The sequence below is a fragment of the Rhinatrema bivittatum genome, chromosome 6 (assembly GCF_901001135.1).
Source record: "Rhinatrema bivittatum chromosome 6, aRhiBiv1.1, whole genome shotgun sequence".
Lineage (NCBI taxonomy): Eukaryota > Metazoa > Chordata > Amphibia > Gymnophiona > Rhinatrematidae > Rhinatrema > Rhinatrema bivittatum.
The window spans coordinates 125,543,009-125,570,286 of record NC_042620.1 but is presented as its reverse complement, the minus strand read 5'-3'; the positions used below and the strand labels follow the sequence as shown (position 1 = coordinate 125,570,286).

The 27,278-nt window shown below is 41.4% G+C and overlaps 1 protein-coding gene across 2 annotated transcripts in view; it reads left to right on the top strand.

Moving 5' to 3' along the window:
- Positions 1–27,278, top strand: part of CWC22 (CWC22 spliceosome associated protein homolog) — a 213,556-nt gene that overhangs the window by 64,741 nt on the left and 121,537 nt on the right. For both annotated transcript variants that reach the window (XM_029605912.1, XM_029605913.1), the window contains exon 5: positions 19,312–19,440. In XM_029605912.1, coding sequence (XP_029461772.1) covers positions 19,312–19,440 — 129 coding nt within the window. The remainder of the gene's footprint in view (positions 1–19,311; positions 19,441–27,278) is intronic.

Here is a 27,278-nt window from a genome sequence, read left to right as displayed (position 1 = left end):
CCGTAGGCCACACACCATAAGCGGGGCAAGGCAGGTCAGAAGGCCCGTAGGCCACACACACACAGAAGGCCCGTAGGCCACACACCATAAGCGGGGCAAGGCAGGTCAGAAGGCCCGTAGGCTCCACACACACAGACAGAAGGCCCGTAGGCCACACACACACAGAAGGCCCGTAGGCCACACACCATAAGCGGGGCAAGGCAGGTCAGAAGGCCCGTAGGCTCCACACACACAGACAGAAGGCCCGTAGGCCACACACACACAGAAGGCCCGTAGGCCACACACCATAAGCGGGGCAAGGCAGGTCAGAAGGCCCGTAGGCTCCACACACACAGACAGAAGGCCCGTAGGCCACACACCATAAGCAGAGCAGGGCAGGTCAGAAGGCCCGTAGGCCACACACACACAGAAGGCCCGTAGGCCACACACCGTAAGCAGAGCAAGCAGGTCAGAAGGCCCGTAGGCCAGGTGAGAACAACGAGGAAGGAGGCCCGAAGGCAAGGAAAGGCCCGAAGGCCACGCAAGGCAAGGAAAGGCCCGAAGGCCGCGCAAGGCTAGAGCAGGGAGCCCAGGTGAGCTCGATGCCGAAGCACCGAGGCAACTGTCAGGCAGGGTTATAAGGACACACCCAGAGCACAGAGTGGACAGATAAGATGGACTGGGCCTGTCCGGAAAGCCAGCACTAGAGGGACCCCTGGTGGTGAGGCGGTTGCACTGCAGCCTAAACTGTAACACAACCCAGCTACACATACTCCTTTACCACAGTGAATCCAGAGCTTAATTGTATGTTTGAAAAAATATTTTATCTAATTTATTTAAAATGTGCTACTTAGTAACTTCTTAGTGTCCCCTAGTCTTTTTGTATTTTTTGAAAGTGTAAATAACTGATTCACATTTACCTGTTCCACTCAGCTCATGATTTATAGATCTCTATTTTACCCCATCTCTTCTCCAAGCTGAAAAGCCCTAACATCTTTTGCATTTCCTCATGGGGAGCCATTCCATACTCTCTATCATTTTGGCTATCCTTCTCTGTATGTTCTCTAGTTCTGCTATATCTTTGAGATGTGCCAACCAAAGTTGCACACAGTACTCTAGGTGCGGTCGCACCATGGAGCAATACAAAGGTATTATGACATTCTCTGTTTTATTCTCCATTCCCTTCCTAATAATTCCTAACATTCTGTTTGTATTTTATCCTTTCTCAATTGCACCACTCGTAGCAGGTGCAAAGTATGCGGGCACATGTTATATCCCTTGAAATTTGGCCTGCAGTGTATACAGGCCAAAAGTGCTTGTATATATGGCAAATAAATTGCCCCACTATGACTAAGGAACTGGTTCAGTGGGATCTGGAAATTATTTCAAGATTGATGCTGATTAAATTCTGTAATGTTTGTGACAAATCAGCTTCTGCTAGCTTTAAATGGTTTTGAGGGCAAGGGAAGTGCCCTGCTTTCCACGCCCCTCCTCAAAAAAGAAAAAAGCCAACCTCAAAGCTTAGTTCTAAGGAACAGGATGCCCCTGGGGGAGAATTCAGTAATTCATTATGGGGCTGCCACAGCATTAGTTCCAGAAGTGATGGCTTGCATTAATGAAAGGTTTTGGGAGTTTAAGAGATTCTGAGAATGTGCCGGATATGAAGGGGCGAGAACGCTAAGCCATTTAGACTTAACTGAGTTAGATTCAAATTTTGGTGACTATTACAGCAACAGATAATCACCTTCTTTTGAAGGATGATACATTTTCTAATTTTGAGGAAGGTAGTTCTGTGATTTAGAAATTGCCAGACCTGATGAGGATATATTTTTCAACTTTGAAACAATGTGTTCTTTAGTTAAAAAGGAACACACTTTGTGTCCTTGGGAGAGATTAAAGATTTAAAATATCCATTTGGGGGAATTTAAGGTTGCCTTTAGATAAAACGTTGGCTATAGGATTTTTATCATATACATACTTAAGGGATATAAGACAGAGTACATATCCCTTAGGTTAGAAATGCTATTTATAAGTTTGTTGTTGATTTGTAGTAATTTCCATAGAAGCAACAGTTGCTAGACTGAAGAAAGGACTACAATTCCAGTAACTTGTGTCAAAATTTAAAAGATAGAATGCATAGGAAGACTATGCTGTCTCTCAGAAAGATCATTTGAAATGACAGAGCCTGAACTGAATATCACAATCTCTGCAGTTTTTGTTTCCAAAGTGCTTGTAGAATGGATTTCTGTTCTCCAGTCAGACATAGTTGAAGGAGTATCAGTCATCTGCACTAGCGAGATCAAGTGTTGTTAATTCCACTACAGAGTATATGGTAGAGTCTTTGTTGGATGTGTCAACAGTTTTAGCTGATTGTAGCTGCATTTTCATTGTAGCTTTCCTTATGGGCTGTTTAAAAGACTGGACTGCAAACTATTCAATTGCATCTCAGGATTACCATCTGGGATAGAAGTTCCCTTAAGTAACTTTTGTATTTATTACTTAAAACACTGTTATAATTGTAAGATACCAAAGAAACAATTATTTGGTGGAGAGAAGATATCCTACTTGTTAATACAGACAGATTAGTCATCAAATGAATCTGAGAAAAAAAAAATTAAGGTGAGCCTTGAAATCAAATGTATTGAAGGATGCTTTGATTCCTTTTCCGGATTCCTATAAAGGAGGGATATTTATATATTTTCTAGAAGAGTTGATCTAAATAACTTCAGATAGATGGGTCTTAAATAGTAAAAAAAACTATAGACATTCTTTAGAATTTCTTAAAAATGTAACATAGGGACAAATGTAAACAATCTCCAGAATTCACATCAGAGCTAGAGAAAGAAGCCATGTCAAGTTGCATTGCATAATTACTTGCAATAACTTCAGTTCTGAAACTCAAAAATAAGCAAATATTCTACTCTTTGTAGTTTCAAAGGCTCTGTGGAAGGTTCAGAGTATACTTGACCTCATAGCTGAACCAGTTTCTCAAGATATGACATTTTCAAGATGGACTCGATCAATACAACCAACCTCGGTGTAAGGAAAGGGGACTGTGTAATCACAGTAGATTTGAAAGATGCCTATTTACATCACAATAATCTAAAAGCATCAAAAGTATTTGATATTTGTGGTGCAAGTGTCAGGTCAAGTTCAGCTTTGCCTCATCCCTGGGTACCGTCAAAATATAATAGTCACAGCAGCAGCATTAAGAGGGACCGCATCGATGTTATACCTTATTTAAACAGCTATCTGATCTGTTCATATTCAGAAGAAGCTGCCAAGGGTAGCACAGCTAGTGATTCAGATTCTTCAGAACTTTAGTTGGGTGTTAAATTGGAAATACATTGTTTTCATTTCAAAGCCTAAAGTTCCTGGGAGCAATATTCAGTGTATCTGTGGCAAGAATATTTTTAACAAAATGGAATTTGAAATATAATGCTAGTAGTAAAAAAAAAAAAAAAAGTTATACTTTCTTAGAACCAATACAGTAGGGAAATGCTTCCATGTGCTAGGCCTTATGGCATCATTAGTAAATTTAGTAAAGCAGACCAGAATCCGGGTGAGGCCATTACAGACAAATGTTCTAAAATTCTGGAGCAAAAAAAGCAGTTAAATCATAATGGATTTAAGCAGAGTAAAAAGGTTCCCTAACATGGGACAGGTCTGGTGGCTCAGCAGCAGTGCTTATGCACTGCCTTGTGGAAGTCCTGGATGTGATTCCTGGGTCAGGTCTTAAGTTCCCTAGTCTGGTCACGGCTGGGGATGTTGTGGAAGGAAATCCCAGTCATCGTGCAAAGGCAACACCTAGTGGCCAGATTTTAGGTCCAGGATTGCAGGCTTCCAGAAAGGTCCCTGTTGCATGGCCCCCCAGCTGAGCATGGTCACTGCGAAGTCTGAACTAAATGAGTTGGGAGGGGACATAAAAATAAAGGACAAAATCTTTAGGTGTTTGTGAATGAAAGTTCATGGCGCCTGATCCCAGTCCCGGTTCCAATTGATTTTCTTATTCTGGAGAATGGGAAACCCAGAGCCCCTCTCATCCCCTGAAAAAAGTCCCTAACATGGTGTAGACAAAATGCAAAATTATTATAGCAATAGGTTTTAGTAACAATAGATGCCAGAATAAAGTGCTGGGGAGCTCATCTCAGCTATATGGAACAGGAAAAATGGAATTTCTGTGGAATGAAGTTTCCAGTAAATCAACTGGTGAAAGCAATGTACATGGATTTATTGTACTTGCAGAATCAATTATGAAGCAAAGCAATAATAGAGCAGATAATATGGTAATAGACAATATCAGAAAGCAAGGATGCATAAGAAGCATTCTGCTCTGTTCACAGAGTCAAAAAAAAGGTCTTTCTTTTTCACACAGTTTTTCTCAAGATATATCAGCAAAACATGTTCTAGGAAACGGAAACATAACAGATTTTTTTTTTTTTTGAGAGGGATACAGTTCACCCAAGGGAATAGTCCCTATATCCATATGTTTTCAACATGGCATATCAGTTGTTAGGTTTGCCCAGAAATGAACTTGATGGTTTCAGGCAACAACAAGAGGGTGAATCACTTTTATTAGCAAAAAAAGAAACTGTGAATGTTGGCAACTGTTTTATGTTTTTTCTCCATACCTCTGATTACAAGGAAAAATAGAAGCAGAGCAAGTCCTATCCACAGTTGTTGTTGAGATTGGCCAGAATAATTTTATTTTCAGCATTAATGATCAGTGTTGAAATCCATTTCCTTGTCACTCAGGAGTGATCTTCTCACTCAGGGTTCAGTTCAGTATAAGAATCTAGAAGCACTGCCATTTACACCATTATTTTTTGAAAGGAAGCTGTCTAATTGATATTGCTAAAATCTAGAAAACTTTCAGCTAACTGGTTTACACTGGAATTATGGGAAACCTTTAGCAGATATGTATCTTGCTACATGTTACCTTTTTCTGTTTCAGTGCCAGATTTGCTAGCATTCCCCTATAAGAGTATTTAGAAAGGATTACATTTTAGTGCTTTAAAAATGCAGGATAGCAGCAGGGCAGAAAAAAACCTGAGTGCTAGTTCACCTGGATGTGTAAAATTTGGCACCTTCCACCAGATGGAGCAGCAGTGGCCTAGGGTTGAGGGGGTGCTGTGGCAATCTTGGCCTAAAGAAAGAGCAGTAGCCAACCAGAGCCATTAATAATGGTACCTGCTGGGCTACAAAAGAAGGGAGGACATGAGACAAGCTGGAGGGGAGGGAAAAGGTTGCAAAGGAAAGCAAATGTCAAATGAAAAGTAAGTCAAAACTAAATTTAAAAAAAAAAAGTAATTTAAAAAAATTCTATAAAGATTCCTCTTGCCAGCTTCTAAGAATTGTGGCTAGTACCTACGTTTTGTAAACATTTTTCCACCCTGAGTACAGCTGTTTGAGCCATAAGAGGGAAGATAGGATCATTCTCTGTAAGTGAGGTTCCACATGTTAAAAGGCTCCTTGGAGAGAGAAAAACTTAAAGGATTTAAAAATGGCATTGCTGATTGGAGGACTGGACCAAATAAATGTCAGTTTGGTTTCTTCACCTCTGCAGTGGGCACCATTTTGTCGTATGGGCGTAGACATTAAAATTATGTTGAATACACTGATGGAAGGCGGCACCAAAGTGATGTCACTTCAGCACTATCCTCTAGGCGGTCAGTGCCATTTCTAAAGCGCCAGGACAAGGGGCAGGAGTGATTGGGAAGAATTTTTGTCTCCCTGGCTCCTGAAGAAGGGACAGGTGTGCTGGAGCCTCTTCTATCAAAAATAGATGACGTATTCCCTCAAACGGGGGTCACCCACCAGCTCCACACCATTATGTAACCCTATCAAGAGTTGCTGGCCATGGTTGTTAGCCCTTAACATTCAGGCAAACCTTCACTTGTAGTTAAGAAGACCCACCCTGAGTTGTAGGTGACACAGATTTCTTCCCAGGTCGCTCTCTTCATCATCAGGGTCATGGATCAGTATTTCTCCTTTACTTGGATCAGAGGAGAAATCAACAGTGATACTGTTTGATCTTTTGCTGGAAGTGCCGCAGAATTTTTCTCCACCTCTTTTTAATTCAAGTTCCTAGATAAGGTGGCAAAGGCATTAAATATTAATGGCAGAAAAGAAGCGGATCCAGTGGTTTTCAACCTGTTGCAGTTTCTAAAGTCATTGACAGACTCAGCAGCGATCCCAGTACATAGACTACTCTGAGATTTATAGTTCAGAATGTTGCAGAATCTCATAACGTGCCTGCCGGTGGTCAGGAAATTGGATCTCAAATATAGGGTACAATTAGCTCCTGATTTTGGCATGGTACAGCTACCGCACCATTTAAAAGTGGTAGAGCCACCTCTCAAGAGGGTAAAGAAAACAAAGGATAATTCTAAAATTCCATCAAGTAAAGACCCAAAGTTACTAAATAATAGGGATGTGCATTCGTTTCATTCATTTAATTCTCTTCCTACGTTTCCCATTACATGTCAATTAGATGTGCATTTGTTTCATATTACATGCTTGTATAGGAAACGTACGAAACGGATGAAACGAATGCTAATAAGGATGGGAAGAAAGTGTTTCAAAGCTTCATCCTGAGCCCCTATATAGTGGCACAGTAGCTATATACGGTCCAGTACTTACATGAAGGTATTAAGAAGATGAAGCCCTTCACAGATTCCTTAAACCCTCAAGCAGGCTGCGGTGTGAAAGGCAGTTGAGGACACAGAGGAATGTGAGCAGCAACTGGTCTGCTTGATCTGTGAAGCTTTCAATACTGTGGTGAGGACTTCAGCAGCAGCCATTGGGGCCTGTTGGCTGTCTTTGTTGTTTGCCAGCAGTGTGAGAGAAAATGTCCATGACTGGATTACAAACATCCCTTGTTTAGGGAACAGTTTCTTAAGGGACAAAATTAAGGAGACTGTGGCACAGATTAAGGAACAAAGAAATAATGTGTGGCAAACTATTTACTGGTCAATATTATTTATTTATTTGTTTGTTTTGTATTTTTATATACCAACATTCATGTGGTAGATTACATATCATATCGGTTTACAGTGAAACACAAGTTGCAAAGAGCATTACAAAGAACAGGGTAATAAGGAACTGGGAGCAAAGGAATAAAAATTAAGAACATATTGGAAACTGTTAAATAGTAACCATGTAAGGAGTGGGAAGACTCTTAAACAAAATCCAATCCAATGAGACATTGAACATAAAGATACAATAACAGCCTATAATATAATCAAAAAGTAAGTGCAGTTCAATACAATAAGACCATGAGAATGAATATGTGATGATGATACACCTGTGAGAATGTCAGAAGTTATGTTCAGACCTGTCAATCTAGATGGAGAGACCATTCCGGACAAGAATGGAAAGTATGACCTAGCAGAGAGGAGGATCGAACTTCCTTGAGTATGTAAACATAGTAGTTAAGTGATCCAGGATAAATCATTCCTGCATTGGAGGAATGGATCGTCTGGTTATGTGAAGGCTTGTTTGAACAGCCAGGTTTTGAGTTGGGGTTTTTTAAAGGTTCGTGGGCAGGGTTCTAGCCGGAGATCTGAAGGAAGAGCATTCCATTGAGAGGGACCAGCAGTGGATAGTGCACGTTTCCATAGGGCTGTCTTGCGTGGGGGGTGAAGAGAGAGCCTTTGTAAGCAGATCTAACAGGTCTGGAAGATTCGGGGAAGCGAAGAGGTAAGTTAAGATCAAGAGGTATAAAGTGGTGCGTAGCTTTGTGAATTATCATAAGGACTTTGTAGAGAATTCTGAATTTGATAGGTAGCCAATGTAAGTTACGAAGTATGGGTGTGATGTGCTCTCTTCTTTTAGTGTTGGTCAGATTCCTTGCAGCGGCGTTCTGAACCATCTGCAGAGGTCTGATTGTAGTTGCTGGGAGACCTAGGAGGAGCGAGTTACAGCAGTCGAGTTTTGAAAAAATGGTAGATGCAACACCGTATGGTAGTCGTGGAAGTGGAAGAGGGGTCTTAGCTTTTTCAGGACCTGTAATTTGAAAAAGCAGTCCTTTGTGGTTGTATTGACAAATTTTTTTAGGTTAAATTGATTGTCCAGAATGACGCCCAGGTCTCTGACATGCGGGGAGAAATTCAATTGAGAAGTGATTGGTATGTTGGTTAGTTCATTATTGTTGTCTTGGGAGATGATGAGAATCTCAGTCTTATTAGTGTTAAGGACTAGGTTAAGACTGGAGAGGAGGTGGTTGATTGCTTGGAGGCAATTGTTCCAGATGCTAAGGGTTTTGGATAGAGAGTCCTTGATAGGGATGAGTACCTGTCGTCTGCGTAGATGTAGTGGGTTAGCTTGAGGTTTGTCAGAAGCTGGCAGAGCGGAATGAGGTAAATGTTGAAAAGGGTTGGAGAGAGAGATGAACCTTGTGGGACTCCCAAGGTGTAGCTGATGGGGTGAGATTCTTTGTTGTTAATTTTTACCTTAGAGCATCTGTTACTAAGGAATGACTTGAACCATCTGTGAGCCGTACCAGTAATACCAATGTCTGTGAGGCGATGTAATAGAATAGAGTGGTTCACAGTGTCAAAAGCCGCGGATAGATCTAGAAGAGCCAGAAGGTACGGTTGTCTTTTTTTTATAGGCTAAGGATAATGGAGTCTGAGAGAGAGATTAAAAGGGATTCCATATTAAGCAATTTGCGGAAACCAAACTGTGCAGGAGCAAGAATCTTGTGAATGTCTAGGTGTTCTGAGAGTTGCTTGCTAACGATTTTTTCTAAGAGTTTAGCGATGAATGGTAAGTTGGCTATTGGGCGGAAGTTGGCTGGATCAGCTGGTGGGAGGTTAGGGTTTTTTTTAGCAGCGGCTTGAGAATCGCGATCTTGAGAGTGTCTGTCTGGTACTAGGCCTTGTGCAAGCGAGCAGTTAATGATTTCAGAAATTGGCTTGGCAATAACTTTTGGGATGGAGATGAGTAGATTTGAAGGTATAGGATCAGAAGGGTGAGAGGGCGGCTTGAGCTTCTTGAGCAGAATTTCAATCTCCAATGAATACGTGGGCTCGAGAGTTTCAAGTCTGAAGTTTTGCTGAATTGGAGTATTATAAGAGAGATGGGGATGGTTATTGTTGGAAATAAGCGGCGCTACCAAGTTGGTGATTTTATTTTCAAAGCATGTAGCTAATTCTGTGGCTTTAGTTAAAGCTTGGTCATCTGGAATAGTTGGTGGGGAGGATTTTGTAAGAGATGAGACATACGAGAACAGAGCTTTAGAATCAAAGATGAAGTGATGAATTTTTTGTGCGAAGAAATCTCTTTGTTCGGAGGATCGTGTTCCTGTAACGGTGCATAGACTCTTTGTAGGCCGCTTGCGTCGATGTGGAAGGGTTTTTCCGCCATCTGTGTTCTTTGCTTCTTAATTCTTGTTTAAGGGATTTTAATTCCGATGTGAACCAAGGTTTCCTGTCATCAGTATTCGGGTATAATACTTTAGTAGTTGTAGGGCAGGTTAGGTCTGCTACTTTATTGGTGATCTTGAACCATGAGGTGGTAGCCTCATCTGCATCTGAGAGATCAAGATGATCTAATTCTTTGGAGAGGTGGGAGCTGAGGTTGTCTAAGGTGTACGGTTTCCTGAATTGTATTGTGGACTTGTGAGATGGTTGGGGTGTAGTTTTGGTGATCTAAAGGGTTGACGTAATCAACTGGTGGTCTGACCAGGGGATGGGTGTGCAAATGGGTCTAGTTGATGGGTGTGCAAAGGTGAGGCCTTTGTTTAGGAATATTACATCCAGTGTGTCCTGCTTTATGCGTTGGGCTGTCTATGATTTGTTTGAAACCCATATATATTTAAGTGAGGAGAGAAAGGTTTCGCAGTTTGGGGAATGAGGAGAGGCGTCAACGTGAAGGTTGAAGTCTCCCAATATTATAGCAGGGTCGTCGTAGTTAATATGTTTGGCGATGCGTTCTATAAGCGGGGAGGGGTCTGATTCTAGGAGCCCCGGGGGGGGGGGGGGGGGGCGTAAATTAGGCATATTTGGAGTTGGGTGGATTTAAAGACTGCAAATTCAAGCTTTGCAACTGATTCTGAGTGTAGAAGTGAAAATCTTAGATCTTTTTTTGCCATTAGGAGGAGGCCGCCGCCTCTTTTTTTGGGTCTCTGGATTGGGAAAATGTCGTACATCTGAGTGGGAAGTTGGTTGGTTAGCACTGCATCAGAAGGTTTCATCCAAGTTTCCGTGATTGCGCATATGTCAGGTTTAACATCCAGTAGATAGTCATTGATAATATGGGGTTTTTCCGTGAGCGATTGGGCATTAAAGAGGGTTAGTGAGAACAAAGAAAGGCCCAGTAGTTGAGTGAAGGGGGGAGATCATGATGGGTATCAGCCTCTTGGGTTGAATGATAGGAAAGGTGGTGGGTTTGGTGTAGTTTCTGAAGTGGTTGCGGAGGATGGGGATTGGGAAGGTGTGCATCTTGGCTGGTGGAAGTCAGTGGGTCTGTTGAGTGTCCGTCTACTGTGTGAGTCCGTTGATATTCCGCTGAGTGAGGCCGCTGAATGTCCGTTTACTGCGTGGGTCTGTTGAGTGTCCGTCTGCTGAGTGAGACTACTGCGTGGGTCTGCTGAGAGTCCGTCTGTTGAGTGAGTCCTTTGAATGACCATCTGAGTGAATCTGCTGCGTATCAGTCTGTTGTGCGAGTCTGCAAGTTTGCTGAGTGAGTCAGATGGGAGTCGGTCTGCTGAGTGATGAGGATGGAGGAATGAAGAATGTTTGTCTGAAGGGGATGGATGAATGCCTGAAGAGGCTGGATGAATGTTGGGTGAAGCTTGACGAGTGGAAGAAGGGGCTGTGAGAATGCTGGAGTGGGACGTTTCAATTCAGTAGTATTGGGAGGAGGCCGTCCGCTCGGTGAGAGGCCCCGGTCCTGGGGCTCGCAAAGGGGCGCACTAAGGGGCAGGCCCCTTAGGTCGCGCTCCTTCAGGGCGTGTGACGCCTGGTGCGCAGATTTAAAGGGCTTCTAGGTGCCCTCTGATAGGCCTGGTGCCTCTCAGAGGGGCGCGGCTAACTCACCGCGTGGCATCGGAGGCTTCCCTTTCACTCTTCTTGATTTTTTAAATTTTGGATTTGGTTGGGTTTCCCATTGCACCTCCTCTGCACAGCTCACCGTTTAAGGTGAGCGGGCTCTTGCCCCGACTGGGCTGCGCGAGCCCCAGCAGAGGAGGAGAGAAGAGTGGTTGAGGCCGGGAGCGGGAGGGCGAAAATGTATTTACAATACATTTTTTTTGTAAGTACATACAATCACAGATGTGTGTCACAGTTTTATATTGAATATACATTTATAAAAATATGGTATACACAAGGACCCCGACACGGCCGTGTTTTGCGTCAGGGGGACCACAACTTCTAACAGTCTGTGAATGAAGGGCAATTCAACATGAGGAGATGTAGATGGATTGTATGCAGTTGAGAAGAATATAGGGCTTGCAGGCCAGAGAATCTGAGAAAGTGTTAGCTGGAACACGGAACTGTCGTGGGAATTGCTTGCTTAGCTTTAGCTGCGGGTTGGGCGAACCCACCCACGCAACTAAATCAGTCAAAGTTGCGCACTTAGAGGCATCAACCGGGACCTTTGTCACAACAAGAATATATTAAAGTATGAAGGCTAAAGGCTCATTATAGACTTTTTTTTTTTAGTGGAGAAATTTTGACAGTCTTGGGCAGTGATATAGCAAATTACAGCGAATTGGCTGCTGTCCAGCCTCTCTGAATCTCTGAATGGAAGGAGGTGACCAACTTCCAGCTCCCAGATACAATACTTCTCATGTAGGCGTGCATTCTTTCAGATATCCCTTCCAGTTTTAACAATGTCCTCAGTCTGCCATTCCTTTGTAGCAGCAATAGCTTCCCACCAGATGGTGTCAACCTAAATCCAGCAACAGCCTTAGGTGAAATATAGAACCAGTTTTTGACGCATCTCATTAGAAAAGATTGAAACTCCACCACCCCCACACCTCCAGTGGAGGCAGGAGGTTTCACTCTTTTCTGTTGGGGTAGAAAAAGATCACCAAGGATTGTTGGGTCCTGAAAAATGAGGGGTGTGGTTATCCACTTGCACTTCTGTTGCTTACCCTCATACTTGCAGTTTTCAGTCTTCAAACATGTTCTACATAAACAAGGGGGAACAGTAGATACTTTGTCCTTGCTTGAGAAGCTTTCAGGATCTGACATGTGCTATCCACAGTGGAGCTCATCTACAAGTGACATGCCTTCCATGATCTCTGGCATACCACTTCAGTTGAGTCCTACTTCCTCATGAGTGGTCACTAGATCAGCAGGTGTTCAGTCTTTGGAATTGGCCAACAATACATTTATTTGCTAGAGAGGAACAAAAAAGTGTAAAAGTGTTTTGTTCCATTCTTCCAAACAGATTCAGTTGAACTCCCAGTGCTTTTCAGCTATGCTGGGATGCAGATCTTCTATATGTCTATCCACAAATCCTGTTAATTGCAAGGGTAGTCCAGAAAATGTTATAGGATCAAGCAAGAATGATTTTCATTGCTCTGACATGGCCAAAACCAGTGTGCCTCCCCCTATCTCCTGAGGTTGTTCAAACAACCCCTGATTTCACTGGGCATGTTCCCATCTCTCATTACTCAACGGGCTGGTCATCTATGCCTTTTCTAGCCCAAATGGCATAGATGTTGAACACATGGTATTTTTTTCCCTGCTTTTTACCAAGCCAAGTAGAAGATATACTGATCTCAGCCAGGAAGGCTTACCTCTTCAAATGGAAGAGACTTTGATGCCACTCTGAATCTCTGGACCTTTCACGCACAACCCATGAGACCTGCTTTGCTACTTGTTTTCCCTTTTTTTTGTCAGGATTCAGCATGTCCTCTATGAAAGGTACACCTTAGTGCCATTACAGCATACCATGAACAAGTGGAAGGTGCCCCAATTTCTACTCATTTTTTGGTATCCAAATTTTTGAAGGATTGTGACATTAAAGGGTAGATTTTAAAAGCCCTGCGTGCATAAATCACGGGTCTTGTGTGCACCAGGCGAATTTTCAAAGAGGCCTGGCCACATGGGTTAAACCCGACTGCTTCGAAGGGGCAGGCCGGGGGGGACAAGCCAGGACAGCGCCATTGTATGCTGTCCCAGGGAAGCACATGCCAGGAGCCAGCCGGCGCGCATACATTGCTTCTACTCCCAAGGAGCAGTAAGTAAAAAAATTTTTTTTTAAATTAGGGGTAGCTTAGGAATTAGGGGTCAGGGTAGAGAGGGGAAAGGAAAGGAAGGTTAGGTAGGGTGGTAGGGAAGTTCCCTCCCAGTCCGCTCCTTAATTGGAGCGGATTTGGAGGGAACTCGGGGATGCCTGATCGCGTTGCTGCGCATACTCTTACAAAATCCAGCCCCCCTGCTCGCGCCGTCCCACACAGCCCATGGATTTTATAATATGTGCACGTGTCCATGTGTGTGCGCGTGTGCACATTTTTAAATCTTCCCCTAAGTTTCTGGTACCTTGGGACTTTAACATTATTTCAACCTGACTTATGAAGCCTCCACTGAACCTTTCAGTTGGCTCCTTTGAAGTTCCCCACATGGAATTTGTTTCTAGTGGCTGTCACTTCTGCTTAATGGGTGAGTTACAAGCTTTGGTGCACTACTCATAGAAACAGGACGGCAGAAAAAGACCGTATATCCCATCCAGTCTGCCCATCTGTCCAATTAATTTAGCATTTTAACTCTCATCACTTCCTTAGAGATCCCTTGTATTTATCCTATCCTTTCTTGAATTCAGATACTGTTTCTGTCTCCACCACTTCCACTGGGGGCTGTTCCACACATTCACCACCCTGTTTGTAAAGAAATATTTCCTAAAGCTACTCCTGAAGGAGTAGTTTCAACCTCATTGCTAAACCCTTTGTTCTAGAGTCTCCTTTATATTGAAAATGGCACTCCTGCTGTGTATGGAAACCTTTGAGATGTTTGAATGTTTCAGTCATATCTCCCCTATCTCACCTTTCCTCTAGGATATACATGTTTGGATCTTTGTCTGTGCCCGTATGCTTTAGATCGAAGACCATTGAATATTTTAGTAGCCATCCTCTGGACCGACTCCATCCTGTTTATATCCTTTTGAAGCTGTGGTCTCCAGAATTGTACACCGTATTCCAAATAAGGTTTCACCAAGGCCCTATCCAGGGGTAATATTGCCTCCCTTTTTCTGCTGACCCTTGCATGTATCCCATCCAGCCCCATCACCTTATCTACTTTAAGTTTAGCTAGCTCTTCATAAACATACTGTTCTGAAAATTGATTAAGGTTACCTCACTTCCAGTCTTATTTGTGGTCCTTGTTCCAGGCTGTTCCATAGTGAGCAACGAGCATAAATATTTAAGCAAATTTACTTTTTCCTTATCAGCCTCTACTATTTCTCCCCTTCACCTTTGAGTCTCACAATGCTACTTTTGCGCTTCCTTCTATAACTAACATACCAAAAAATAAAAAGTCTTGTCCCCCATTTTTACCATATTTGCTATTTTTTCTTCTATTTGAATTTTTGCATTTCTGACTTCTTTTCCTAGCTTCTTTTAACTTTTCCAAATTGTCGCCTGTCATCTTCTTTCCGCGATCTCTCTTGTATTTTATGAATGCTAACCTTTACCTTTTTAGCTGCTCCTTTAGAACACCATAATGGCCTCTTTTTCCTCTTCCTGTTACTTATTTTCCTAACACAAAATTAGTAACTTTTGAGATGTCTCCTTTTAGTTTTGCCCACTGTCCTTCTACTTTCCCTAGATTTTCCCATCCAGCTGATTCCTTGAGGCACTCCCCCCATTTTGAGAAAGTTGTTTTCCTGAAGTCTAGGATCCTTGCCTTAGAATGAGCCTCCATTTCTTATGCCCTAAATTGGATTGTAAGCCCTTTGGGGATAGGGAAATACCTATAGTGCCTGAATAAAATCTGCTTTGATGTACACTTTGAAGTGCTGAAAAGTGTCATATAAAAATATAAATAACTAACCCACATCCTCAGGTGGTGATTGACTCCCAGATGATCATCCACTACAACAGGGGTCAGGAACCTTTTTGGCTGAGAGAGCCATAAACGCCACATATTTTAAAATGTAATTCCATGAGAGCCATACAATATGTTTAAAACTAAATACAAGTAAATGTGTGCATTTTATGTAAGATCACACTTTTAAAGTACAATAAGTCTCTGAAAATATTACACCAGGCCTTAAGACACCAATACATCTCCTATTAGGAAAACGGACCAAGTCAGGCTGCTATAGAGTCCTACACAGAAACTACACGCCAGCAGAAAACCTCACCTGAATCACGTGCTGTCCCTCACCTAACATAGAATAAAGAGACCAAAACGCATAACAAGAAGCATGCAGACAAAAACTGAATTGGAAACTGCAACAAGCCAGAGTCTCTGTATGCAGTGTAACAAAGGAAAAAAGAAACATCACACATCCTTATAAAACAAATCAAGAAATATAAAATCATCAGCAGTAAAACTGTACTAACAAAAAGAACATATTTCGAAACAGCTGATGAGTGGAATATCCAATAATTAAAAACTCATATAAAACATTTCCAGATACCAACAAAATATTTCAAAATAGCAGACACAAAGATCCAGTAATGAAAAATAATAAGGATACAAAAATTATTTTGCTCTGCATACCTGGGAACGTTTGATATCCAGGTGTCCTGAGATTGTTCTGAATTAGCAGGAGGTGGGGTGGTTTGCTTGGAACTTTCTCCTCTCTCAGTCACATACCAGCGCTCTCTCTCACACTGGCTCTCAATGACACACCTATACACACATGCTCTCAGTCACTCACATATACAAATGTTTTTTCTCTCTCACTTATATAGGCTCTTAATTACACATTTACACACATGCTGTCTATCTTTTCACGCTTACACACACAGGCTTTCAATCACATAAATACATGCTGTCTTTTTCTCTCACACACAGACTCTCATTCACATGCTTACAAACATGTCCTCTCTTTCTCTCATTTACACACAGGCTCTCAATCACAGACTCACATGCTCCCTCACCTAAATCAGCTCTCAATCACACACATACACACATGGTCTCTCTCTCTCATTTAAACACAGGCTCTCAATCACATACTCACATGCTCCCTCACCTAAATCAGCTCTCAATCACACAGACACACATGGTCTCTCTCTCTCATTTAAACACAGGCTCTCAATCACATACTCACATGCTCCATCACCTAAACCAGCTGTCAATCAGACACAGACACACATGATCTCTCTCTTACTTATACACACAGGCGCTTAATCATACATACACATGATCTCTCTCACACACAAAGGATCTCAATCATACACACATACTCTTTCAAACAAACAGGTTTTCAATTACAAACTTACACATACAGGTTCCCAATGGTAAACTTACATTCATGCTCTCTCTCTCACAGGCAGGATCTCAATCACAGACATACTCTCTTTCACATATACAGGCTCTCAATCATTCACATACATGCAATCTCTCACTCACACACACAGGATCTCAAACACACATGCTTGCTCGCTCATTCATTCACTCTCTCTCTCCCCCCCCCCCCCCCCCGGGAACTCGCGGCAGCAGCAGCAGCCACCTCCCAACGCTAACCTCCTTCATTTTCAGCCCTCGCGGAGGCGAAGGCGGAGTCCCATCGGCCGCGGTTGAAGATTTTCATTTTCCTCCGAGCCGCGCTGCAGTCTTCTTCCCGTCGCACACTAGCGTGCCTGCGCGGGTTCCCGCGCAGGCACCCGATGCTCTCCACTTCCTCTTCCGGGCCGCGGGAAGAAGAGAGCACGCCGGTGCTCTCTTCTTCCCGCGGCCCGGAAGAGGAAGTGGAGAGCATCGGGTGCCTGCGCGGGAAGACCCGCGCAGGCACCCGATGACTCCAGCGCTGGCACCCGGCTGACACCCGATGACTCCCGCGCAGGCACCCGGATGACTCCAGTCGGCGTGCTCTCTTCTCCTCCCCCCCGCGGCCCGGAAGAGGAAGTGGTGAGCATCGGGTGCCTGCGCGGAAGAAGAGACCACGCTAGTGTGGTCTCTTCTTCCCGCGCAGGCACCCGATGCTCACCACTTCCTCTTCCGGGCCGCGGGGGGGGGGGGGGGAGAAGAGAGCACGCCGGTGCCGCTGACTCCAGCTGTCCTGCCGCGTTCCGCCCGGGCTGACAGCATTTTAAGCCCGGGCGGCGGAGGACCGGGAGCAGCTGGGTCAGCGGGGAACCGCGAAGTATGGCGACACTTGTCTGCGAGCCAGATGCAGCCCTCAAAAGAGCCATATCTGGCTCGCGAGCCATGGGTTCCCGACCCCTGCACTACAACATCAGAAATACTGTGCCTGTTGGTAAGCACCAGGTCCAGTATAGCCCTCTCCCATGTGGGTTCAGTTATCAATTGACAAAACGGTTCTCCTTGCAGAGAATCCAGGATCTCCCTACTTCTAGAACAATGTTTCTGAACCTTTTTAAGCCGAAGGCACACCTACATTAATAAAATTGTGTGGCACACTAGCCTCCAAATACTGCGTTCCACTAAGAATTAGATCCAAAATTGCTCTCTTTCTCGTAGGTTCCTGAACCAATTGCTCCATGAAGCAGTCATTTACTCCATCCAGGAACATTTCCTCTCTAGCATGTCCTGATGTTACATTTACCCAGTCAATATTAGGGTAATAGAAATCTCCCATTATTACTACACTACCAAACTGTTTAGCTTCCCCGATTTCTCTTAGCATTTCATCGTCCATCTCATCATTTTGGCCACATTGTTAAGAGCCACCACAGATGTCGCTTGTTGCTACAAGATGCTGTGAGCACAGGTCCAGTTGATTGCCTAGATCTGAGCATCAGGCAATGTGCCATGGCACACTGGTTGGGAAAAACTGCTGCAGAAGATACTGCAGTTGGCATGTCCCAATCAACATCTGTATGATTGAAATCCTCTAGCATCAGCTCCTCCACTTTCACAGCATCCTATCTCCAGTTCTCTAATAGAACTGGGCTTTGCATTATCACTAAATTCCTTCCTAAAGTAGCATCAACTTTTCACATTAACTAAGCCATTGTGCTTCCTACTTTCTTCGCAAGTCTGCATGCTCATGAAGGCAAGAAGACTCTTCATTTGTTGGACTGTAAGAAGGCCTTGAAAAGGACTCTGGCTCATTGAAAGGCTTCTCAGTTTTTTCCCTAATAGACTGGGCATGGCAGTTATTAAAAGAACTTTTGTTAAATTGGATGGTGGATTGAATCACACGCTGTTAGGCGCCAGCAAGTCTACAAATCACAGACAAGTGCAAGGCATGGCAATTATTTTAGTGGTCTACCTAAGGGCTGCCTCGATTGAAGAGATCTGCAAAGTTGGGACTTGGTTTTCTATGTACACCTTCACTTTCCACCGCTATTTGAACAGCTTGTTTTGGACAAGCAATTTTGCGCATTCTATTCACCCAGTAATCCAGTCTCCACTGCCGGAGCCTGGTTACTTGATTCACTTGCTTCACTGTGCAACCCTAAGCTTGGGATTCTCCATGTGTCATGGCTAATTTAGACCTGCTTGTAGATGGAGAAAGCAAGTTTGCATGCCAGTAAACAAGGTTTTCTGTAGACAGAATGAATTAGCCATACTTATTCTTGCTCTCCTCCCTGGAGAGTCAATTACTTCACTAAAGGTTGCTAAGCTGGACCAAGGAGCTCACGAGACAGCACAGGTGGGAACTACTGTGCGTGCTCAACAAACACTGAGCTCAGAACAATGGGTCCATTTGGTAGCATCGGATGATGTCACCCATGTGTCATGGCTAAGTCAAACTGCTGTAATAAAGTCAAAATGTTACTACTTGTGTAATTAGTTTCTTATTAGCTGACTAGTCACAATGTCAGTCACATAATATACATAGAGAAAGGAATGATATATAAAAAATATACAAACAGCTTATAAATTTTAATGTATAAATATCATATACATCATACACATCATACCTCATATTTGTGTAATGAAATACCAAGCTTGGCCTGTCTTTGTGATCTCATCCCTATCCTAAAAATTAGAAGGGTAAAAGATGGAAAGGTGTGTAAGAAAAGAGACCATCTGGGAGTAAATTGAAATACATGTATTATGAGTAAATGATTATCATGTTTTTCCTCAGCCTGCCAAAGATCAGCAAGTACCAAATGTTTCTAATCTAGCTACAGTAAAAGAGCTTACACAATTGTCTATGTTTGACTTATTATGTACAACTAAAAACCTGAAAAACAACACTCATTTCTTTGTAAGAATAAAATGTTAATTTTTTTCATAGCTTGGCGTATCAGAGGATGAGTTGGGAAGCACTAAAGAAGTCGATCAATGGTCTCATCAACAAGGTCAATGTTTCAAACATAGGAAACATCATCCAAGAGATTCTTCAAGAAAACATTGTTAGAGGAAGGCAAGTAATACATGCTCACTTTCAGCCCTTCTCAGCAGCAAATATGAATGCCTTGAAAACCACAAAGGCATGTTTTTTTATTTTTTTAGAATTCTAAAATATCCCAGGAAAACTAAGTTATTGGAATTGATATAAAAAAAAAGTGAATGAAGGAGGCTAGTTCAATGGATCAGTGCCAGTGCTATACACTGCCATGCAGAAAGTCTCCAGTTCAATCATCAAGTAGAGTCTTTTACTCTATGGGTCAGCAGAGAATGCTATGGAGTCAGCATTCACAGCCTCTGCAGAAGGAAGGCGTTGTAGTTATTGCTTAAGAGTGACACCTAGAGACCGGACTCTGGACACATAATTGCAGGGTTCTAGAAGGAGCATTAATGCATGGCCCCTGTCCCTGGGGGTTTTATCTATTTTTGATATGTTTGTCGCATAAGAACTTGTAAGGAAGAACATTGTCTGATATATGATTTGAAAGAAGGACTTGTTTGAATCATTTGCTCTCTGTGGACAAAAAGCTTTTGCATATCTATAATTTTTGTAGGAGGGACATATTTATAGAGTGTTACTGTATTTTATTTTTAGGGATAGATTTTGGGCTAATAAGGATGAGAGATTTTGTTTCATCATTAAAACGGGCATTTTGTTCCTTTATTACAGGGCTCAGTTATTAATTAGGTTTTGGTGGGTGTATGTGTGTCTGTGTATGAGTGCTTATGGGGGGTGCGGTTTAAGGTAGTTGGGATCTCAATATTTTAATAAAAATAAATGCTTGATTAACATTTTTTTTTGAAGATATAAGAAGAGTTTTTTGAATTTGGTGTTTATATTTGTGTTCACAATATTTGTGCAGCAAAGGTATTAGGGCTTCTTTGCATACTTTAATATTTGCTTTATTTTTGTCCCAGTCCATGATTTAGTTATATGCCACTGTCTTTTTGACTATATATATCTATATATAAAATCGTAGGTCAGAGATTAGATCACAGATTCCTGGCCTAGTGTTAAGTCTCTTATAGAAACATAGAAATGACGGCAGAAAAAGACGAAACGGCCCATCCAGTCTGCCCAGCAAGCTGCCACACTTATTTTCCCATACTTATCTGTTTCACCAACCACCAAGTTTAGGGCTCTTGTTGGTATCTATTTGATTCGAATTTCCTGCCACCCCCTGCCGTTGATCCAGAGAGTAATGTTGGAGTTCCATCAAAGGTATGAATCATAGGCTTAATGGTTAAGGGTAGTAACTGCCGCATCAAGCAAGTTACCCCGATGCTTGTTCACCCAGACTGCACAGATCCATGCCTTGTTGGATGTTGTCTGAATATAAATCCTCTTTTCCACATTTCCCCCTACCACTGAAGCAGAGAGCAATGCTGGATATGCATTCAAAGTGAAGTATCAGGCTTAATTGGTGTAGGGTAGTAACCACCGCAATAAGTAAGCTACCCCTATGTTTATTTGTTTACCCAGACTGTGTAGTTCAGTCCTTGTTGGTGGTTGTCTGAATGCAAATTCTCTTTTCCACATTTTCCCTTGCCGTTGAAGCAGAGAGCAATGTTGGAGTTGCATTAACCGTGTGAAGTCTTATTGAGTAAGGGTAGTTATCACCAGGTAGTAGCCACCATTCCAGCAAGCCATCCCCATGGCTTTTCTCTTCATTCCCATCCTCTAGCCTTTATGGATCCACAGTGTTTATCCCATGCCCCTTTGAAATCCTTCACAGTTTTAGTCTTCACTACTTCCTCCGGAATGGCATTCCAGGCATCCACCACCCTCTCCATGAAGAAATACTTCCTGACATTGGTTCTGAGACTTCCTCCCTGGAGTTTCAAATCGTGACCCCTAGTTCTACTGATATTTTTTCCAACGGAAAATGTTTGTTGTTGACCATGGATCTTGCCAACCAATCAGCTCTTGCACCAGTTGCCAAGTGATGAGGCAACCACACTGCCAATCAGTGTCTCAGACACAGACAGACATTCAGCTGTTGTGCTGATGCTCACGTGCTCATTTAGTAAGTGCCCCCTGCATCATCATGTCCACAGAGAACAAAAGATTCAGTCAAGTCCTTCCTTCAAATCATATGTCAAATGACGTTCTTCCTAATGTGTGTCAAACATCAAAAATGGAAAAAATCCCCTACAAAGACGTTTGTTTCACCCATGAACGGGCTTCCTCAGGTGGACCTTTCAACAAAACTTTTCTACCTCACAATGGCGTCATTCAAATCAACCCAGGGAGATTCAAAACCATCTCTTTGTCAGCTCAATAAAGTTCAAACCAGACTTGAATCAAAAAGAGTTCAAAAGTGAACTTGCCCCTTCATGGTAGCATTCAACTGGCAGGCAGTCTCCAAAGCCGCTTCTCTTCAGCTTCCAGCAGCACAGGTATCAGGCTTTAGTGTTCAGCACTGTTTCATAGTCAGAGCCGCACTACATTCAATACATCTTGTTCAGTGGTGCTATTAATCAATGTGACAATCTGTGGCCTTCAAACCCACTGAGTTTTTTTGGTTTTTTTTAAGCCGCCCTTACAAACAAACAAATGAAACATTATTATAACTCACACTTAGATATGAGTATCACAAATCAAGTTTATTACAGACAGTTTAAATCACTTCCGTGTTTGAGAATGCATTTTAAATATCTATTTAAAACAAAATTAAACCCCATTTACCTGTATAGTTCCAAACCACAGATGCACAAGCTCTGCTACCTGAAAAAAAGTGCAAAAAGCAGAATATAAAAATCAAAATAAATAAATTGGTTTGGGGCCCTCCTGATGCAACCAAAATGGTGAGGGGGGTCTCCATCAAAGGCCATATAAATAAGACTGAAGGACCTGAATATATTATTATTATTATTATTAATATTTTATATACCACCTGTAAATTGTGTTAACCAAGCAGGGGCTACAATAATACATAAAGGGAATAAAATAAGTAAATAAACCGGGGATAAGAAACATAAAATAACTCAATTACAGTAAACATATAAAATTTGAAAAAAGAAAAAAATCATTATAAAAAGTGTAATAAACAGATAAATGGGATTACATTAATTATGCTGATCCTTCCATATTTGTGAATTATCGTCCAATTTCATCTTTATTTTACATAGCAAAAATCCTAGAAACTTGCATATTAAAACAACTTTCTTCATTTATTGACAATAATGTACTTGATCAATAGCAATTTGGTTTCTGAAAGTTACATAATACCAAATTATTGCTGTTATTTGACTCAATTAGACATGGATTTGAATAAGGCACAAACTTTATTTTGGTATTAGACATTTCGGTAGCTTTCGATACATATTTCGATACATATTAAGAAATAGTCTAAAAGCAATAGGTTCAGGCAACGTTCTTAATTGGTTTTCTTCATTTCTCTCTAACCGTACATTACAAGTGAAAGATTCTTATAGGTCTTCATGGAAATCCATTACATTCAGAGTCCCCCAGGGCTCCGCCTTATCGGTAGTATTATTTAATATATACTTAACACCCCTCTGCCGAATATTAGCAATTTTCAACGTTCACTATAAGATTATATGCTGACGACATACAGTTTTTCTTTCCAGTCAAAACAACCTGGATTGAAACCAAATGATTTTTGTCTCATTTACTTTTAATAATACAAAATTGGCTATCACTCAATAAACTCGCACTCAATCTACAAAAAACAAAAATAATTTATCTTTCAAGATTTCCATTCAATTCCACCAGAAGTATTGCTAAATAATCAATCAATTAAACTTTCTAAAGTTGTCCAATCTTGGAATTCAAATTGATCAATCATTAAACATGCAAACCCATATAAAAATTCTAACTCTGATATCACATGACAAATTGCAACAACTTTGCCATGTAAAACCATATCTGGAGCACAATGATTTTTGGACTGTTTTACAAATGCTTTTGTTTTCATGTATAGATTACTGTAATTTGCTGCTCATTGGTGTCCCTAAATCTATAATTTGTCCACTACAAATCATTCAGAATACAGCTGCTCGCCTACTAACTAATAAATCTAGCCGTGAACACATCACATCCATACTAAAACAATTACATTGGTTACCTATATCATTTAGGATACAGTATAAACTTGGACTAATTGTTCATTCTCTAATTTTCAATTTACATTCTCCCTGGACAAATGCCATCATGAAACTTTATTCTCCATCCAGATCTTTACGCTTGGCGAACCAGTACCGCCTTGACATACCATCCCCTAAACGTATCCGCCTTGACGAAACATGTGAAAGAGCCCTCTCTGCTGCAGGATTAATGTTTTGGAATACACTTCCAAAAGAATTAAGAACCTGTGATAATTCCAAAATATTTAGAAAGGCTTTAAAAACACATCTATTTAGAATTGCTTTTAATGATTGATTTATTTTTTATTTTAATCGTGTTACTGTCATCATGAAGCTTATGAATGTGTTTTTTTGTAATCCACTCTGAATGTAAGAAGGGCGGAATAGAAATCTTTTAAAATAAATAAATGTTAAATGCCTGAATATGTATAGCCTGGAAGAGAGGAGAGATAAAGGAGATACAATGCAGACTTTTAAATTCCTGAAAGACATTAAAGATGCACAAGAATAAAACCTTTTCTGATAGAAAGAAATCTGTAGAATTAGGAGTCATGAAAATAAAGTCTGAGGGGATGGACTCGGGAGCAATGTTAGGAAATATTTCTTGCACAATGTCTAGTTGGAGTAAATAATTTACACACACAAATAAAACAAAGGGGAATGTGCAAAATAAGGTGTGACCTGTTAACTTTCAGTGAATCAATTCCATAAGTCTCCAAAGAGGTTTAATTGTCACATAGATATGATATGCATCAAATAGCACAGTCCCACGACATAGTCGTGTTTCACTGGAGGGGCCGCGTTGGGAGGGACCCAAACTGATTTCTCAGAGGAAAGCGTAAAAGTTCAAACACTCATCGCCAAAACCTGATAGATGCTGGGTGTCGGGAATAGAGGGTACCACATATCTCAAATCTTTATGAAGGGCTAGAACTGTATTGAAAAACGGCCCAATGGGTGTCGACCAGCTCGGTGAAATGCAGCGAGGCAAATAACTTATTCATTCGTGTAAAATAATTCCTTAACCCGAAACAAGGGAGAAAGCCCATGAAACATGGAAGAAACCTTAACAATTTGAAAGAGTTGCTGTAATGAGCATGTTCCGACTGGTTTGGGTCCCTCCTGAGGCAGCCCCTCTGGCGAAACATGCCCTTGTTGGGGGGGATGTATATCCTATCTATGTGACAATTAAACCTCTTTGGAGGCTTTTGGAATTGATTCACTAACCTTACTTTAAAAAAAAAGTTAACAGGTCACACCTTATTTTGCACATTCCCCTTTGTTTAGGAAATGTTTCTTCACAGAAAGGGTGGTTAATGCATGGGATACACTCCCAAAAGCTGTAGTGAAGTCCAGAATGGTAATGAAAGGAAATGAAGTTCAAAGGTATGTGGGATAAACATAAAGGATCCCTAGTAGGTAAAGGATGGAAATGAAGAAAAGAGGTAACCTGCATGGAGCTGCAGTTACTACCCTAAAACAAATAAAAACAGAAAACCTACCTTGTTGGGCAGTCTAGATGGATCGTTACTGTTACTCAGACCTTTGGGGAGGGAGGGGTGCTGGGGGCCAACTAGTTGGATGGAAGGGACACCGCACTCCAATTTGCACGTCCCTGATCTAGGGTATGCTCTTAGTTATTTAGAAGAAATAGAGATACGTTAGAGAGATTTTGGCTGCAGGTCATATGATGTACCTCTAAAGGGTTAACTTAGCATGCTTTTGGGAGCTGTTGAAACAAGTACCACACAGAAAGCGCACAAGTGTATCTGATATATAACCCGAGAGGCCTATTTTGAAAAAATCCCCAGGCTGCTATTTTCCAATAATCTGCCCCTGTGTCTATTAAAATTGATGCTGTTTATCTAGTTCCCTATAGAAATCATAAATAGAAGCAATAGAGCTATTCTGCTTCTCAGCCTGTAGGTAAACCAGCTTACAGGCAAGCTTTTTAACTCTTCAAAAATATGGTTACTGCCACCTAATATAGACTTGAATGTGAAGGGCTGTGCTAATCTTGAGTTCTGTATCAATTGCTCAGAAAAATTACTCTAATGCAGCATCAAACAGCAGGGGTGATGAGAGCTCTAAATACTGGAAAGAAAAATGTGACTTGTTTCCGTGCAATTACATAGCTTGGCCTACAACTTTCTTGGTAGCCATGTGTTCAGGATGTTATTGTGCTTTGGCAAGAAACCTTACTATGTATGGAGGGGAAAAACCAAAAATTTCAGGATACTACAGACAAATGCACTCCATTTGATACTCTAGTACTTTGGGTTTTAACAGGAAGATTTCATGTACACTTGTTCTGATTTTAAAGGGTACCCTAATCTAAAACAAATCTATTTTTTTTTTTTATTGTGAAACAAAAGCATCACAACAAACTAGCAAAGTTTTGCTCAAGTGAGGAAGCTTGAATGAGCAGAAATGCCAAACTATTCATTGGCTAAATTTCCCTTATTCATAATAAGGCTCTAAAACCCAAGATATCCTGGAAACAAGAAGGGCCAAACTGCCGGCTGCCTTCCCATGTGGTTAACTTTTATTATTATTATTTTACTAATTTGTAATTTGGCTTTCAAAAAAACAAACTGATTGTCTGAGATACTCTGTAAATCAGATAGTATCATGGTTTTTAAGCTGCATTAGAATGAACTCCTACCCACTAAATGGCATTTTACTAAAGAATTCTCGGACCATTGCACAAGATGCCATGCTAATTCTGCCTGCAGTGGCTGCTGTTCTTTGCATAGTGGAAGAAAAGTTCCATTTTTCTAAGGGAGAGTAAAAACAATAGGAGGATTTTCTTTATTTTAATCTATTTAACATTGCACTAAAGATGTAACTGTACAAGCTGAGCTAAATCCCTTGAATATGTTTTCCTTATAGTATCATCTAGTACGATTAATCTTCAGTGCTCAGGCTCCATGCCGGCGACATGGAAACCTCAGGCCTCACCTTAAAGTAGCCAGGTTCTGCTTGTTTTGTCCTTGTACATAATGGATCTTACACTGACAGGACATCATACGATTCTTTTTCAGGAATGCTTTAAAATTCTTGAATCTTGCTCAGCACATACTGCAGAATCAATTGCTACATTTATATGCATTTTAAAAAAGATTTGGGTATTTCATTAATGAAGAACTAAGAAAATGAAATTCTGCAGAATTTGCCATCTTTGTATACCAAGATGATCCAGCAGCATTTATATAGTTGCATCTCATAGGTTGTAGTATCCTAGTGCACATCTGTGATAAGTAGCATGGGATGCTAAAACTCAGATGCATACCAACTCTGAGAGCTTTCAGTGTACATACTGCTTACACAAAAAGTACATCTTATGTGTTGGACCTATGGCAGCAAACCAGTTCTCTATGTTGAAAGTGGTAAAATTAAAACCTGGTTTTGTTCTTGAATGTTCTAACATATATGCTCTAAAATTGAAATGCTAGTTATGGTAGGGTGTACTAATTATGAGTATAAGTACAAGCACACCTTAAGATATTGTATTGCTTTAGTTCTTCCTTGTATCTTATCAAACAAGTTCAAAATAATAAAAAGAATTTCCTAGCATGTAGCAGATGGACTCAGGACCAATGGGTATAGTGTACTCCTGATAGCAGTTGGAGACAGATCAGATTTCAATCTGACATCAGCCCCTAGTACTGGGCTGATGTCAGTCCATTGCAATTAGGGACTATCTGCACGCTCTCACAGCGTTAGAACCATATCAACGAAAAA